Genomic DNA, 18,497 nt, shown 5'->3' with positions numbered 1-18,497 from the left:
CCTTTAAATTCTTTTACTTCATCTTTATTTTCTAGAGGCCTATATCTTGCTCTTTAACTAGTCCAACTCCCACATTTGACTGGCTTAAGCGCTGAACAGCCAGAAATGCCACATTGCTTGGCTTGACGGCAAAAATTTCATAAATCGATCAGTCAGTCATCACTATGGTTTGATAATGTGAAGAGCTTACAGTGTCGTGAGACTGTTTCACAATTGTAAATTAAGTGATATAATAAATATGAATATTTATTTCTTACAGTTTCATCACGAACTAGTGACCTCTGCAGGGAAGAGGTCATTTGTTATTTGACCATCTCCCTTAAGAAGTCACTACTTGTCGCAAAAATGATGAAAAGATAGACTTAGCTCTGTGATGTGATTTAGCTTTGCTTTGGCGATTCCGGTAGCAATCTCAACATGGAGCTCTAAAATTTTTGCTTGCTATACGTATACTCAGCTTAGTTAAAACACCCAAAACAAACTCATTTCTGTAGGACACTGCACCTAAGAAAAACCAAGACCACTGATCTTGTACTCTTTCCTCTTTTTCAAAACAGCTCACCCAAACGTGAAGTTGTTCATCACCCACGGAGGTCTATTGAGTCTCCAGGAATCCTGCTACCACGGCAAACCCCTCCTGGCCCTCCCAATTTTTGGGGACCAAGAAAAGAATGCCATCAGGGCCAAGTCAGCTGGGTTAGGCCTATGGCTCGTCTGGGAAGAGCTGACGGTCGACAAGATTGTGGAGTTGGTCAGGGAAATCATTGATAACCCGAGGTAACCTCTCTATCTCTCTCTCAATACTCATGCGATTCAGAACCAGTTTTCTATCACTCTGTAAATGATACTCTGATAATGAACTGAAGGAAGCAAACTCAGAAAGGGTTAGTGCATTTTTCATGGGCAACCTACCCACACACACACATATACATATACATACATACATACATACATATATATATATATATATATATATATATATATATATATGTGTGTATATATACATATATATATATATATATATACATATATATATATATATATACATATATATATATATACATAAATATATATATATATATATATATATATATATATATATATATATATATATATATATATATATATATATATATATATATATATAAAATATTATATATATATATATATATATAAATATATATATATATATATATATATATATATATATGTATATGTATGTATATATATATGTATGTATATGTATATATACATATACATATATATACATATACATACATATATATATATATATATATACATATACATAATATATATATATATATATATATATATATATATATATATATATATATATATATATATATATATATATATATATATATATATATATATATATTATATATACAGTGTAGAATCCGGTGGATGCAGCTGATGCAGACAACAGCAGCTGTACCGAACTGTCAAATCTCTTGCTCTCTGGGGAACCAGTATTTAACCTATTAGGATCCCACAGATCAACAAGCACAGTCGTCAGCAGGAGGGAGCCTATGTCTTGACTAGTGGGTAGCTAAATTAAACTCTTCAAGCCTCAGTTTCTTTATTCTTAACTTCTTATAAAGCTTCAGTGACTTTCAGAGCCATTTGCTGCAAACAAACAGCTTACATCAGTTTATTAAATACTTAGCTCTACAAACAATAAATCCACATTAAACAAATTGTTTCATTTACACACAAATCACTTATACTCACATACGGCATCCCACATAGGCTATCAGCAATCACAACAGGCCCAAACACCTAGAACAAAATAATATCAATAAGAAATAAGCCTACAATAAGAAATAATGACTAACATTTCTGACAAAATAAAATTGCTACGATCACGGCAAATATTACATGAATTACATTGCATGTAAACAAACACCACGTACCCAGCTCACTTCCGTAGCCTCACAAAGGGCAGAAACATTCATCCAAGCGTTAGTCTTAACAGTGCCGCCCGCTAGCCTCATAAGTTCAGAATGTTGCTAATTAACTAAGACCCAAGGCACACACTGTAGATTCACTTCACTGCGTTGGTTGATAGTTCCAAATTCTCAGGACACACTATCAAAGTCTTTCCCAAGCACAGGTCTGTTTACAATCAGCAACACAAAACAATCCTTCTTGCAGGCGGGCTGATAGCGACAGACATGGAACTGTTCTCAACACCCGTGACGGGGTCCAGTTCACGGCTTCCTAGCGTCTTTCACTCAACAATCATGCAACCAACAACAATGCAGATTTCACATACACACCCACAACAAATTCTACAAATCACACACAAGCGATCAAACTCATTTGTACAACAATACAATAAAATGACAAAAAAAAAAAAAAAAAAAAAAAAAAAGTTTCAAGTCTGCTATGCATGGAAATTCTTTGTACATCAGACCACAAGCCAAACACAAATACTTGATAATTTATGATACAAATTCATTGTGATAAAGTTTATATTAAATAATATTTGAATAAGGCACTTTTCCAACAGCTAATTCATTACATTTAATATCTTTGATTCATATGTTTCTCTTCATCCGAATATATCTTAGTAATGGCAAACTTACCAATTTTTCTATCATTACTAAATTTTACTAGTGATCTACTTCCAAATTACTTGAGTAAGTGGGAGGGGCCTGCGCAGGATCTTACACCGCCCCTATTAAGTGAGGCACTTAATCACTTAGAAGGTCCTGCAGCACAATTATGGGCAGCACATGGCATTCACTCTTCACTACATTTCACTTGCACTGAGTTCACCCTTGAGAAGAATGCACATCTTTGAGATGAGTCTAAGATAATCCCTGGTCTCTGTCTTCAGGTAGGCGCTGCGCACACTTCCATCAGCACTGCGGATGACCTCAATGACTCTTTCCTCTATATCAGCCATGACAGTGTGTTGGCCGTTCTTGAATCAGAGGAGAGTTCTGGCTAATGTGTTGGTCATTTCAGGGCCCTGAAGAAGACTATTGTTCAGGGATGTGCCTTTGTATCTTGCCTTCAGGTTGAAGACCACTCGAATCTTCAGCTTTGTTGGGTGGAGCATGGAAAGATGCAGCCTATACCATACACACCCGTCGTCACGCTTCAACTTGCTGCTTGGTACAGACTGCGCATACCCCTTCTTGATATACTTCTCCATGGCGGCTACATAAGACTGTCTTTACTTGCTGTCTTTCTTGAACTTCCTCCTGTGACTCGCACCATGCTGTACGGCCATTTCACGGTTGTTTGAAAGCTTCAATCTGTCTTGTAGAGGTAGCTCTGTCACGTATTTTTCGGATTTCTGGTGGATCGACTGCAAGACCTTGTTGATGAAGATTTTGCCTTCTACAGAATTTTCCATGCGGGAGTGAATCTCACTCTCCCAGTAGTCCTGGTTAAAGTGATCTTGAAGGAGCTGGCTCACCTCGTCATTGGTGTTAACAAGTGTCATGTGGTGCATGGGAAAGGCTGGTGTCTGACTCATGGACGTCCCAGTACGCCCGAAGTCCATCCAACCAAGCTTGGTTAGGTGTGCTATAGGCTTGTGCTCTTCATCACCGCGCTGATCCAAGAAGAAGCCAGACAAGGTGCTGTTCAATCCGATTATAAGCTCCACATCCCTGTAGCTAGGCAGATGTCTTGGAAGGTAGACATCTTGAAGGTGTGGTTATTGCCTGGCCCAATTCACGGGCATCATGTGCTCAGTGGTCACACTTAGCTTTCATGTGATGTAGACTTCTTCAATTAACAGGTGCGTGTGTCTTCCAGGTCCCCAAGGCGAAGACTGATGAGCTCGCCACACCTGAAGTTTCCGCACTATGAAGACGCAGCACCAGCATCGAGGAAGGCAGAGGTCTTGACAAAGTTACTGACAGCGACAGGAAGGATTTTCATCATTACGCGACCGTCAGGAGTGTGACTTGTGATCATGGAGAAGGGCAAGGACGGTGGTGGCTACTGTAGCTCCTGCTCTGCTCCCAGCTGCTGGTGCCATGCCTCCTGTAGCCGCTGCTCTGCCCCTGGTAACTGCAACCCCCCCGCCCCCATAGCTGGCACATTAGACATGGGCGCAGATGCTCTGCCAGCTGCCACTCTTGTAGTCCGTGCAGGCATGTTAGATCCTACTTCTCAGTGCAGCAAGGAATGATGATACTTTGCTCCGCAAGGCGAGCATTTACTGTCGTTCTTGCAGCGCCGATGCGAGTGTCTCTGCTGGAAACTAAAGAAGCAGAGCTTGTTTCTGGTGACTGTAGTCCACCTGTCGCTCACATTCTTCCTTTGAAACTGGTAACAGGCATCCTGCTTATGTCCTGTCTTGCCACAACAGCAGCACTTGACGCTCAGCTGTGCCTCTGAGTGGAGTGCACCGGGATCATCTTCGGCTTGCCATGAGTGTTGTTATAAGGTTTGACCTTGATGTCGTTGTATGATCTGATGGTACTGAGGGTCTTGGCGACCTTGGCCGCGTGCATGATGAACTCGACGAGCATGCTGAATGATGGTTGGGCGTATACTATATTGGATGCCCACTTCGTAATCAGGTAACCGGGAAGTTTGTTAACACGGTTTAGGTTCATTTCATTCTGCATTCTCACCTAGAGTACACAGCACGTTGTGGAGGCAGAACCCGAAGTTGCGTAAATCGTCAACCTTGCCCGCATTAATTTTCTTTCATTCAAACAGCTTCTTCAGATGGGCTTCTTCTTGTGAGCGTAGATATGTCGCAACAGCTACCATGCCTTGTGATAACCAACTTCAGGCTGTAGAGTCATGCATCCTTCTATCAGTCTTTGTGGCTCTCCCTTTAAATGGTTGTATAAGTGGGTGAGTCTTCTCTGTGGATCATCTGTGTTGGCTTCCACAGCCCAAGCGAAGGAGTTGCTGAATCGCACAAACTTAGTGAGTCACCCTCGAATTTTTCTATTTCCATTGTTGGAAGATGCTGGTTTCTGTTGTACTGTTGTTGTGCAGCTAGTATCTGACTAAGAACTTGAGTAAGTCCTGTTATAGTTTGAATATCGTTAAGTTGAGAGTTCGAGCCTCCTGTAGGCTTTGCAGGTGGTGGTGGTGAAGCATGCACCCTGTGGAAGGGTGCTGCAGACGGTTTCAGGGAATTGGCGCTGCACATGCCTTCCCCCACTTCAGGTACAGCCAAAAGTCTGGTTGTAAACAACCCCATACCACGCACAGGGCCTCCAACAAACAGAGTCAACGCTCAGGCAACTATAGGATGTGTCGTGGCAGTTGTAAACACCATTTGCATCCTATTGACGAACATAATGGCATTGGTAACTTTTGCAGTCTTTGATGAACCCTTGGCGTCCTTTGTTATGTCTGGTGGTTCATGTGCGGTGTTCCATTTCTCAACCTTCTCATGGGAAGAGATGTGAGGGAGGCTAAGCTCCAATCGTCTTGAGCTGCTTGAAGAGCTAGCCCCTGAATGTGCAGAACCATTTTCCCTTAGACATTTGACCTTCAATTTTGCTTCAAATATCTTTCTTTCCTCTTCCTGTCTCTCACGCCTGTCCTTTTCTTCCCTCTCTTCTCTTTCTTTTCTGGCCCTTTCTTCCTGTGCATTTATAAACATCTGTCGTTTGAGTTCTTATTCGGCAAGTGACTGAGATCTGCAGCTGCACAATGAAACTGTACTGCTTCTTGATTTTCTACTCTTAATGTCCTCTGACCCTTTATTTAAGGCCATAGCAACAGACTTCTAACTGCTGTTTTAGACATGTTGTACGTTGTACCGTCTCAAATATTCAAACTGTATGCCGAGATATGTTTTGATTTGTTCAATTACTGCACACAGTGACAGAGCATCTTTAAATCACCCACTCAACAGGGTATGTATCAAATTGTAGAATCCGGTGAATGCAGCTGCTGCAGACCACAGCAGCTGCACCGAATTGTCAAATCTCCTGCTCTCTGGAGGACCAGCATTTAACCTATTAGGACCCCGCAGATCAACAAGCGCAATCGTCAGCAAGGAGGAGCCTATGTCTTGACTAGTGGGTAGCTAAAATATTCTCTTCAAGCCTCAGTTTGGTAATTCTAAGCCGGCTGTCCGTAGTGAGCTAGCCTATGGCAATTGACGTTTTCCTATGTTATTTTACCTGCTGAACAAGAATTTAAAATAATATTTTGGCAGTTGGCTGTAACTAAAATGTAACTGACCCTTGAAAACTGCACGTCTACCAGTGGGTCGCATACAGCTCAAGGGTAAATTACAGTTTAGCAGCAGCCAACCGGCAAAATGTTACCCTAAGCTCATGTAAAGCAAGCAAAACAACACAGAAAAATGTGAATTGCCACAGTCTAGCTCAACTGGACACTATTCGTTGCTTGTGACCGGGGTGAAGAAACTTAACAGGTAAACAAAGCTGCCATCTTGGGTTACTTAACCATTAGGGAGCCATATGTTCAGCAGGGAGAAGATGGGGTTACGGTACTGCACAGAAGGTACGAGTTGGTAAAGTGACGTGGGACTTATGTAGAGACATGGCGGTAATAACAGTTACCCAAAAAATAATAACACTTCTACATGAAAAGCACTATAACTCAGTAACACTAAAACACAGTTGACCTAACTAACTAATAATAAAGAAGGATAGTTTAGGAACCTCACCTTAAAGGGGCGCATGTAGCCTACGTCCTTCAGGCAATCATAAGCTCTCCAGCAATCAGATACAATAGTGGTCCCTGGTACAATGTACTCCTTAATAACGGCAAGCAAAGTCGCACTACTCCTGTCGTCAACTGGCACCACGAAAAACTCTCTGCTCTGCCTGCAGACACCGCCAAAAATCCACTGGCCTCCAACAACCCTGCCTACATTAGCTGGTGGACTGTGTGGGACAGGGTAGGAAAGATGGAGTTGTGGGGGGGGGGTAAGAGTGTATTTCTGCTTCCAGTGTTGGGAGTGGCGGAACGGCGCTACACGCTTTATCCGCTTTTTAAAATAATCTTGCAATTTCGTGTGTTCTGGCAAGAGGTAATGTTTCACTGCACACGCCAGCCACAGGGCTTACAAAACATGTAAAAAGAAAGGTTTCTGTTAACGTCACTGAGAGAAAGTGGTAGCGAAATGTCCTGTAAGACCCTTCTCCTCCTACCCCATATACATGCTTCAGTTGTCTGCCAACAAATGTAAAGTAATTTTGTATGTTATTGAAGGTAAAATCATGTTGCGGGGAGACGTCAATATATTTGTGAACGGAAAAGTATTAGAAGAAGGTTACAGGCACAAGCTACAGCAAATAGGAAATGGTCATAAAACAGTTGAGAAAAAGGAATAAATGTAACTGACTGCATGTATCCCCCAAATTCTACTCTCTCAGTTGGAGGCATTGCGTGAACTGAAAGCTCCCCTGTAAGTCCGTGCATGCAGTACTAGTAATGCATGAAAGTGCCCTTGGAACAGCTCCTGCTGTCCATGTACTTGCCCTTTTGGTAATTCTAAGCCGGCTGTCTGCGGTGAGCTAGCCTATGGCAATTGACGTTTTCCTATGTTAATTGATGTGCTGAACAAGAATTTAAAATAACATTTTGGTGGTCGGCTGTAACTAAAATGTAATTGACCCTTGAAAACTGCACATCTATAGTGTGGGTTGCATACAGCTCAAGGGTAAATTACAGCTTAGCAGCAGCCTGCCGGCAAAATGTTACCCTAAATTCATGTAAAGCAAGCAAAACAACGCAGAAAACGTCAATTGCCATAGTCTAGCTCAACTGGACACTATTCGTTGCTTGCAACCGGGGTGAAGAAACTTAACAGGTAAACAAAGCCGCCATCTTGGGTTACATAACCACTAGGGAGCCATATGTTCAGCAGGGGAAAGATGGGGTTACGGCACTGCACAGAAAGTATGAGTTGGTAAAGTGACGTAGGCCTTACATAGAGACGTGGTGGTAAATGACAGTTACCCAAAAAACTAACGCTTCCATATAAAAAACACTATGTAAATCTATATATTAGCTCCGCGCCTGTTTTTACCTTTTCAGCTAGTTTTTTCTACACTTTTAGGGGTTCTGATACTGGCGGTGCATCTGTTTGTTGTCGGTCAAATGGAATGTCCCTTCGCCGTGTTTAGTACTGGCCCAGGGGAGGGGTACCCATACGTTAACAAGTTATTGCACTTGCTGGACGGGATATGAACCATTCAAAACAGACGTACCCATGCTCTGTCTTGTGAAGATCGCGTATGGAAACCCCTTGTTGGATGGACTTCACAGGTTAATTACACTCGAGCGCCAAAAATTAAAGGTAAATTCATAATTAGCAACCAAACAACTATAGAAAAAGTTAATATTACAACGTGATTGGTTTAGTACGCCCAACCCCCAAAACACCCGCTAACTACTCACTCAGTTAGGGGCATTGGGTGAACCGAAAGCTCCCCTGTAAATCGACGCATACATGAAAAGTGCCTTTGGAACGGCTCCCGCTGTCCATTTGTTCGGCCTTTTTTTTACGCTTGTTTTTTGTGTTCCACATGGCATATGTAACAGGAAAAACAACAGTAAGGTGTCCAAACCTTTTCCCAAGTTATTTACCCCACCTAGAACCCCGGATTCCCAATGGGTTCCCCTTACAGTTAGCTATTCTCGAAAGTGTTTTCACCCACCCAAAACCCAGATTCCCAACAGGTCCCTCTTACCGTCGGCTACATTTCTAGGGTAAATTACAGCTCAATTACTTTTGGCTGCCAAAATATTACCTTGAATTCTTGTTCAGCAGGTAAAGTTCTATAGTAAAACGTCTACTGCCATAGGCTAGCTCACCGCAGACAGCCGGCTTAGATCTACCGCCCTTTTTTTTTACACTCGTTTTTCGTGTTCCAAATGGCATTTTTAACAGGAAATACAACAATAAGGTGCCCAAACCTTTTCCCACCCAAAACCCTGAATTCCCTACAGGTCCCCCTTACCGTTAGCTATTCTTGAAAGTGTTTTACCCCACCCAAAACCCAGATTCCCAACAGGTCCCTTTTACCGTCGGCTACAGTTCTAAGGTAAATTACAGCTTAATTACACTTGGTCACCAAAATATTACTTTAAATTCTTGTTCAGCAGGGAAAGTTCTATAGAAAAACGTTAACTGCCATAGTCTAGCTCACCGCAGACAGCCGGCTTAGATCTACCTCAGTTTCTTTATTCTCAACTTATAAAGCTTCAGTGACTTTCAGAGACATTTGCTGCAAACAAACAGCTTACATCAGTTTACTGCATACTTAGCGCTAAAAACAATAAATCCACATAAAACAAATTGTTTCATTTACACACAAATCACTTATACTCACATACGGCATCCCCACATAGGCTATCGGCAATCACAACAGGCGCTAGGCCAGCACTCTGCCCAAACACGTAGAACGAAATAATTCCAATAAGAAATAAGCCTACAGTAAGAAATAATGACCAACATTTCTGACAAAATAAAATTGCTACGATCACGGCAAATATTACATGAATTACATTGCATGTAAACAAACACCACGTACCCAGCTCACTTCTGTAGCCTCACAAAGGGCAGAAACATTCATCCAAGCGTTAGCCTTAACAGTGCCGCCCGCTAGCCTCATAAGTTCAGAATGTTGCTAATTAACTAAGACCCAAGGCACACACAGTAGATTCGGTGAATGTCCAGAAGAACTCCGCATGCATAAAGTACCAAAATTAAAAGTAAAATGTAATATTTTTCATATTTAAAGCGTTTTAGGCCACTTCTTATGATGAGGAAACACCCACAATTTTGCCATATTAGCTATGGAGGGGGTTGGGGGACAGGTTTTGTCTAACCTTATAAGTCAAAAATCGAAAGTCATTCGATGGGGAACTAGTTTTTCTGAGAAACATTACACTCTTTCTGAGAAACATTACAGTAAAAAACCTCATTTTCGAACTAACTCCAGTAACATTTCGAGGATGCCGATTAGATAATCATTAATATCTCGGATATGGTGAATCTCCTCAAAAAGTGTTCAGTGACAAAGTTTTATTATTTTATATTGTGAAAATTATAGTGTGACCTATTTTCTTATATCTCACCGCGGAGTTGTTCTGGACATTGACCGTAGATTCACTTCACTGCGTTGGTTGATAGTTCCAAATTCTCAGGACACACTATCAAAGTCTTTCCCAAACAGTCTGTTTACAATCAGCGACACAAAACAATTCCTCTTGCAGGCGGGCTGGTAGCGACAGACATGGAACTGTTCTCAATCTCAACGCCTGTGACGGGATCCAGTTCATGGCTTCCTAGCATCTTTCACTCAACAATCATGCAACCAACAACAGCGCAAATTCCACACACACACGACAAATTCCACAAACACACACAAGCGATCAAACTCATTTGTACAACAATACAATAAAACAACGAAGACAAAAAATAATTAAACAAACGTTTCAAGTCTGCTATGCATGGAAATTCTTTGTACATCAGACCACAAACCAAACACAAATACTAGATAATTTACGATACAAATTCATTGTGATAAAGTTTATATTAAATAATATTTGAATAAGGCACTTTTCCAACAGCTATTTCATAGCATTCAATATCTTTGATTCATATGTTTCTCTTTATCCGAATATATCTTAGTTATGGCTTCAAAGTAATATTCTTAAAATTCTTGTCAAATTAGAAAGTTAGAAACCTATTGTTAAATGGCAAGCTTACCAATTTTTCTGTCATTACTAAAATTTGCTAGTAATTTACTTCCAAATGATAACAAGTTACTTAAGTAAGTGGGAGGGGCCTGCGCAGGATCTTACACATTATGTCTAGGTGTAAGGTATTGATATACGTACTGTATAGAAGGCTGATCCAGATGTAATCTCAGATAATATATAGAATCCGCTATATTTCTCAAATAAATGATAGATAACTTTAAATTATATTCACAAGCACTGGCGTTGTTAGTATGCGAATTAAATCTATATGTTTTATGTTAAAAAAGGCGCATGTCTAAATAGAAGTTGCCTGAAACTAGTATTTTCTTTCTCACCAAAAGCTATCTAGAATCTGTAAGTGTTGAAGTAATAGCAAGTTCAGTAAAACCTTCCTAACTTTGAAAACGGAAAGACTTTGTCAAAGTTTTTTGTCATTCAGTCTTTTACCTGTGCTACATTAATTTGTATTTTAAATCTGTTATTTGCATTCCACTGGTCTATTGTTTTGAGTAGACCCATGCTTCAGTCTCCCGTACAGTATACGCGGTGTTCATTTTCAGTTCATTTCCTTCAGGTATTCGGAAACCGTAGCTTCAGTGTCCCGTTGCCTGAAAGACCAGCTGAATCACCCCCTGGAGAGGGCCGTCTTTTGGACGGAGTACGTCGTCAGGCACAAGGGAGCTCCTAGGCTGAGGTCGCCCGGAGCCAGTCTCTCTTGGGTGGAATATCTCCTGCTGGATGTTTTGGCGCTCCTCTTCTTGATAGTGGTCACGGTACTCCTGGTCATCCGCTGGACGGTCAAGAAGATCCTACGGGTGGTATTTACTAAAAGCAAAACGAAGAACGTTAAAGAGAAGAATCAGTAGTATAGGGACGAAGGTTTGTGTTAAGTACGGATGTAAAAGACATGGTTATGCATACGATGAAAACACTGCTCAGTCGAACGTGTGTTCGTTAGCCGCATGGAATTCACAATTGCACTATATCTACTGTAGTATATAGGATATAGTACTATAATATCTACAGATATATAAATCTTAAAGTTTCATGTCTTTGTATCATTTCATTTCATTCTCTTTTACATCTGCTCAACTACAAACCGATGTCATCAACATTATCGGTGGCAGCTAAAGAATTAAGTTCATTTAATTAAGTGACCCTTGTGGCTGGCTCAAGATTATGCCGTACATAGTCCAGCTTCTTCGATACTGTTCTCCTCAAGGATGGTAGATATGTAAAATAATAACCTTTGTTATGAACACATCAGGAAGATTTACAATATACTAGAAGTTTTTAAAATAAAAGCAGAAAAATCTCAACCTCTAACGATAAGTGACTTCTCATAACCTAAGTTTTATATAGGGGAAACCTTAATCGGATGAGGAATTGTAGAGTCAAAACAAACTTCATCATTCTATTTACTCCTTTATTCACATCCTATGTTAAGGTTTCAGACAACTGTCCCTCTTCAGGTTCTGTGAAAATTAAAAAGCAACACATTTATACCCAATAAACACAAAATGAATATAGAATTAATATATTCAACACAAACAAATATATACATTATTATATAGACTATAACGGGTTGACGATACGTTGACGATACTGGGATCGTGTTTTGCAACAATATCGTCAGTCAGGTTTTCTTTCTTGAAGACTCTGATATGGCCCATGACTTTCATATTCGTTATATATAGATTAAAGTTTTGGCGAACAACTGGTTTTTTCCATGTCATAAGTATGTTCTAAGTAGATATAAGTTTTAACTAAATCATCTAGATCACAAAAACACGTTTTTACATACACGAAACTTGTGAAAAATAAAGGCTTTAGGCTTGTACTGTACATTAACATTTTTGTAGGGGTGTAGTGCCGTCAATGCACCTCACTCGGTGCACTGTAGGCATTACTTACGGTTCTTTAGCTGCAGCCGTTTTCATTCCTTTCACTGTACCTCCGTTCATATTCTCTTTCTTCCATCTTTCTTTCCACCTTCTCCTAATAATATTGTTTCGTATTGCAACTGCTAAGTTTTCCTCCTGTCAAATTTTTAAAACCTTTTTGCTCTCAGTTTCCCTTTCAGAGCTGAATGACCACATAGGTCCCAGTGATTGGACTTTGGCCTAAATTTTATATTGCATTTCCATTCCTATACATAAACATCACAATAGATAGTAAATTCAAGTACTGTTTTCATAGTGACATATCTGACTGATAAACTGGTGATAAAATAAAACACGTAAAAAACAAATCGAGTTTTCTGTAGAGCATATGATCAAGGCCACCGAAAATAGGCCTATCTTTCGGTGGTCTCGCTATAATGCTGTATGAACCGCGGCCCGTGAAACTTTATTCATGGCCCGGTGGTGGCCCATCCTATATCGTTACCAGAAGCACGATTATGGCTAACTTTAGCATTAAATAAACTAAAAACAACTGCGGCTACATGGCTGCAATTTGGTATGTTTGATGATTGGGGGGGTGGATGATCAACCTATCAATTTGCAGCCCTCTAGCCTGAGTAGTTTTTAAGATCTTGGGGCGGAAAGAAAAAATGCGGAAGGACAGACAGCACCGGCACAATAGTTTTCTCTTACAGAAAACTAAAAAACGGTGAAAAAACTGAGGAATTTGTTCCTAAAACATGCAGATTCTGAGAATTACACTGGAAATATAATTTAAAAAAAAAGCAAAAAGTTTACCGTACAAAATAAGTAACCCCTGAAAGAAACGTGGTCCTCTCTGGTGGAGTGACCCAAAATAATAAGAAAATGAACCCGGGTTTCTTCACTTCCCGAAGAGAGTTGACCAGTGAGCAGCCATGGTTTCTCCGTCAAGTCTCTAGCATAATTTCTCTCTCTCTCTCTCTCTCTCTCTCTCTCTCTCTCTCTCTCTCCTCTTGTTAAAACAATAGGGAGAGCAATGAAATACATCAACAATTAAAAGGAAAAACACCTCTTATGTATCTCCAAACAAGAAGATTTTATATAACATTTCATTTACTAGGTTATATCTAGTTCTGAATTATCAGTACACACACACACACACACACACACACACACACACACACATATATATATATATATATATATATATATATATATATATATATATATATATATATATATATATATATATATATATATATATATATTTACAGATTGGGTCTCGTTGGAGGAATGCAAGAGGTCTTTATTTAGTTACTGCCTTAATGGACCAACAGAGAAGACCAACCTGTAACAAAATGAAGGGGAAAAATGGGTAACTTACCTTACCTTGATATTACCATTAGTTAATCAGGGATTGGAAGGTCGCCATGTGAAATGAGTATCTAGTTACGTTAAACTGAATTTATTCACAGAAAAAAAAAAAAAAACAATCAAGGAGCTAATCTGGAAGGCTGATGATACAGCAAGTAAACTCAAATAATGAAAAATGCAAATTGGCAATGCGTAATAAATCTCTGCATATGACGAGTTAAATTCGTCTTGAAGGATCAGGCTCTCTTGTGTGCAACGAAAAGGGGGAACAGGTTATTGCTCCCTGGGCTGCGTACCAGGGAATTCGTGCGTTTATTGAGAATGGCAGTGCTTTTAAGATGATTTGAGTTCACAAGGCTGGGTCGACTGAGCAAGATAGTAGCGAGGACCCTTATCCTGTTCTGCATGAGCTCTTTGCAAGACGAAATCTGGTAGCTGGCAATTACGACCGCACCCGCATAGAGGAAAAAGGAGGGAGCTGCTCTCACATGTGTGTTTTGGGCCAAGTTTGCTTTGCGTCTCTCGGCGCTGGCTCCCAGCGTTGGTTGCCAGCGTATCGGGATGTTTGTGAGTTTGTAGTACGAAGGCAGGTCACATCTGAAAGCAAATCTCACAGCCAGTAACAGGTTCACACTGAAAGAGGCCTTATAACTAAGTTCCTAAAGGTCAAAACAGTGGCCCCCTTTTGAAAGGCTTCCGCCTGTTATGCCGAAGGAGTGGTATTGTCCTCATCCCCGCTCAGGTGGCGCGAGGGGGAGGCCTTCTCTAAGGTCAAACATGGCTCTAACTTGCCTTGCCGCCAATAAATCGAGCCTACCAGTTAACTGAGAAGGGTTTTTTTTCAGAAATTCGAATTATTATTTGGCTGGCTAGGAGGGAGGAATGAAAATGCATGGAAAAAATAAATATAAAGTAAGAGAAAGTATAGTATAGAAAGGTGAACTATCTTAGATCTATCCGGAGTCTATCCTTAAGTGTCCGTGATTGTATAATGACCTGAAAAAATAAAAACAAATTTAAGGAAAAGATGAAAAATTATTCGAAGTTATTTAATGGCATTTAATATAAAAACATTAAAAATAATTCGAAATGTTTAATACTAAATAAATATACAATTTTCCATTCATGTAGAATTCAACGTATCTTAAAAAGAAATAGACGAATGAATATTAGGAGGGAGTTTCTTCCGATTTACCCGTATCCGAAATCTCCGTATCCATAAGAACCGTGTCCGTAAGGTGTGTAGTGGCCATGTCCCTTACTTCCTCCCTGGTAATTTCGCTTTTTCTCTCTCAAAGGATTGCTAACAGCTTCAGCTGTAAACAATCACTCACCTGCTTTATAAAAAAAGGTAAAAAATGTGCCGAAGTTTCTTCAGCAAAATCGAGCTTTCTGTACAGCCGCTACAGCGTATAATCAAGGCCACCGAAAATGGATCTACCTTTCTGTGGTCTCGGTATAATGCTGTATGAGCCGCGGCCCATGAAAATTTAACCACGGCTCGGTGGTGGCCTATCCTATATAGTTGTCAGGAGCACGATTATGGCTAACTTTAACCTTAAATAAAATACAAACTACCGAGGCTAGAGGGCTGCAATTTGGTATGTTTGATGATTGGAGGGTGGATGATCAACATACCATTTTGCAGCCCTCTAGCCTCAGAAGTTTTTAAGACATGAGGGAAGACAGAAAAATGCGCGGGGACGGACAGACAAAGCCGGCACAATAGTTTTCTTTTACAGAAAACTAGAAATAACACGTAATAATGCATAATCAGAGACTGATTATGCATTATTATCAGCATTTCTCTCTCTCTCTGTCTCTCTCTCTCTCTCTCTCTCTCTCTCTCTCTCTCTCTCTCTCCCCAAGGTAAGCCATGTTCAAAATCATATCACTACCATGAATATTTAGTAATGTTTAATTATCTTAACTGTCTTTGACTTTTATCAGTCTTAGATATGTTCGCTAGTCCTGTCTTTCTTTGAGCCTTCATTTTGATATATCAATTTCTTGGATGCAAATTCTACATTCAGAGAATTTGCATTCTTTAGTCGTTGGCGTTCGGATATCCTAAAGAGAGAGAGAGAGAGAGAGAGAGAGAGAGAGAGAGAGAGAGAGAGAGAGAGAGAGAGAGAGAAATAAATGGTGAGAGAAAAATAAAGAAAAATACAGAATAAGCAATATACGAGAAAGCTTTAGAGAGTTGTTTGTCACAGTAGGAAAAGGCTCGGGAATTCAAAGTAATTTTTTGGGGGGGAGGATAGGCCTGAACCTCTCCAAGTATTTTCCTTCAACGCTTAAGGTAGTGGCAACCGGTGAATCCCCTTCAAAAGGTGCCAATTCTTTTTTTTTTTTCAGGTATTGAAAAATGATTTGGAGAAGTATTTCCACTTAGTCTTCCCTGCAGCTTACAACACTCGGGTAGATTCTTAATGTTTTAGTTCTCCTTTCATGGCTTTCTAAGTCTTTCGTGGACTGAAGAAAAGAGGAAGGGCCTGCCATCCAGAATATACGAGTATATAGGCTATACCTCCTTCCTCGACACAACTAGATAAACAGACGAGGTTCAAGCACTTTAAGGAAAGAATGTCTGCCGGAATAATGTTTGCTGTCAAATTCATTGTAAGCATCTGACGTAGTCTTTCATTGTACACCATGGTAAAGTTTGAATGTAGAAAGCTGTCTGTCCGGAAATGTGGTCTTTATTAAGGAAATATCAATATTGGTCATTAAGATTTGACGAACTGGTCTCATTTGCTATTTAATCCTTTCTATTTCTGATTTAGCTTTACCAACCGTAGACCTATAACGCTGGTTTTGTGATATATCACATTGAAAATGGAGTGATCTCTTGAATGAAATATCACTTATACTTGTCACATATTTAACAAATATTTATCCGAATGTTTTCCTTCGATGTAAGATTCATTTTTAAAATCATGAAATAGGTGAAATGTTTTAAATGTTTAACTCATCTTCAGTTACTTAGTGAAAACTCCGTTTGTAATTCTACATAAAAATTAGACTCATGTTTGATTAAATCAGTCCAAAATTAGACTCATATTTGATTAAATCGGTTCAAAATTAGGCTCATGTTTGATTAAATCAGTCAAACATTAGACTCACGTTTCATTAAATTGGTTCAAAATTAGACTCGTTATTTTTATTATATCAATAACATTATCTGTTGCAACACTTGTAAACATAACAAGGAAATATTATTAAAGATTTTTTTTTTTGTACTTGAATGAAAAGAAGTGCATATTAGTGTTAAATATTATCATCTGTCTTAGGTTCTCGTTGTTGCCATGTTGGCCTTGGTGTACGTAGCAGCTGCTTATCCCAGTTTCGGATACGGGTCTTACGGACACGGCCACTATGCACTTTATGGACACGGCTCTTATGGATACGGACACTTCGGGCACTATTAAGGATAGACTCCAGATAGGTCTAGGATAGTTCACATTTCTATACTTCAGTTTTTCTTGCTATTTATAGTATTTTGAAAATCTAGAACCAGATAAAACTCAGGAAATGAAATGTTAAGTAAAATCCTCTTGTTTGGGCAACTTTTCATTTGGTTAATTGTACTAATTTTGATGACTGTTAATAAATAGTTGTTTTAAAAGCGCTTGTATTTAATTTTGATCCTAACGTGAATTATGGGATGGAGATATAATACAATTGGTGCATTTTTCTTTAATTGCTGATGTAGTTCATTGCTTTTCTTATTATTCTAACAAGGAAATTTCAATATTCGATAAAACAAGAAGAAGAAGGAGAGAGAGAGAGAGAGAGAGAGAGAGAGAGAGAGAGAGAGAGAGAGAGAGAGAAATTATGTTGGCGAGTTGTCTGAAAACTATTTGCTTGTCACTTGGGAGGTAGTGAAGATGGAAGAAAGAAATCTCTATATTATTTTGGGTCACTCCATCAAATAGGACCACATTCCTTTCAGAGGGTACCGTCTCCCTGGTGTTACTCATTTTGAAAGGTAAAGGTTTTGCTCAATTCTTTTTTAACCCGATATTTTTAATATCATTCTAGGAATTTGTATGCTTCCTCAGTTATTTCACTGTTTTCTAAATTTTATCCGCAGTTTATCAATCAAAAATGCCATTTTCTAAATACTGAATACTGGACATATCAGACCTAAAAAAAAGACAGGTGATGTTGCTGCAAACACGATCTTACTACCGTAAACCCAATAATGTATATAAAGTTTAGGTAAAGAGAAATCACTAAACAATATAGGCTGCATTTTTTTCTGCTTGTATTGTAAAAGTTCCTGGTATATTTTAAGTCTCCCTGACATAACATTTGTTAGTAACAAAGGATATTATTTTATGTATTCCTCTTCCTCTTCCTTGACGAAAACAGTATCGTTGAAACTTTGCCAAGTGCGAAGACATCGTGAGCCAGCCAGCGGGGTAACTGAGCTAACTTGAATTAACTTAATAGTTCAGCTGTCACTGAAAATGTTGATGACATCAGTTTGCAACGAAGCAGAGTTAAAGAGAATGAAATTATACAAAGATA

The 18,497-nt window shown here is 39.4% G+C and overlaps 1 protein-coding gene across 2 annotated transcripts in view; it reads left to right on the top strand.

Annotated features, from left to right (window-relative positions):
• Window positions 1-12,020, top strand: part of LOC136854809 (UDP-glycosyltransferase UGT5-like) — a 44,435-nt gene extending 32,415 nt beyond the window's left edge. For both annotated transcript variants that reach the window (XM_067131362.1, XM_067131361.1), the window contains exons 7-8: window positions 558-777; window positions 11,276-12,020. In XM_067131362.1, the coding sequence (XP_066987463.1) occupies window positions 558-777; window positions 11,276-11,567 (512 nt within the window). In that variant the 3' untranslated portion in view covers window positions 11,568-12,020. The remainder of the gene's footprint in view (window positions 1-557; window positions 778-11,275) is intronic.
• The last annotated feature ends 6,477 nt before the right edge of the window (window positions 12,021-18,497 follow it).

Source organism: Macrobrachium rosenbergii, chromosome 3, assembly GCF_040412425.1.
Source record: "Macrobrachium rosenbergii isolate ZJJX-2024 chromosome 3, ASM4041242v1, whole genome shotgun sequence".
Taxonomy (NCBI): Eukaryota; Metazoa; Arthropoda; class Malacostraca; order Decapoda; family Palaemonidae; genus Macrobrachium; species Macrobrachium rosenbergii.
The sequence above is the reverse complement of the archived record's forward strand: the minus strand, read 5'-3'. Positions and strand labels throughout refer to the sequence as shown.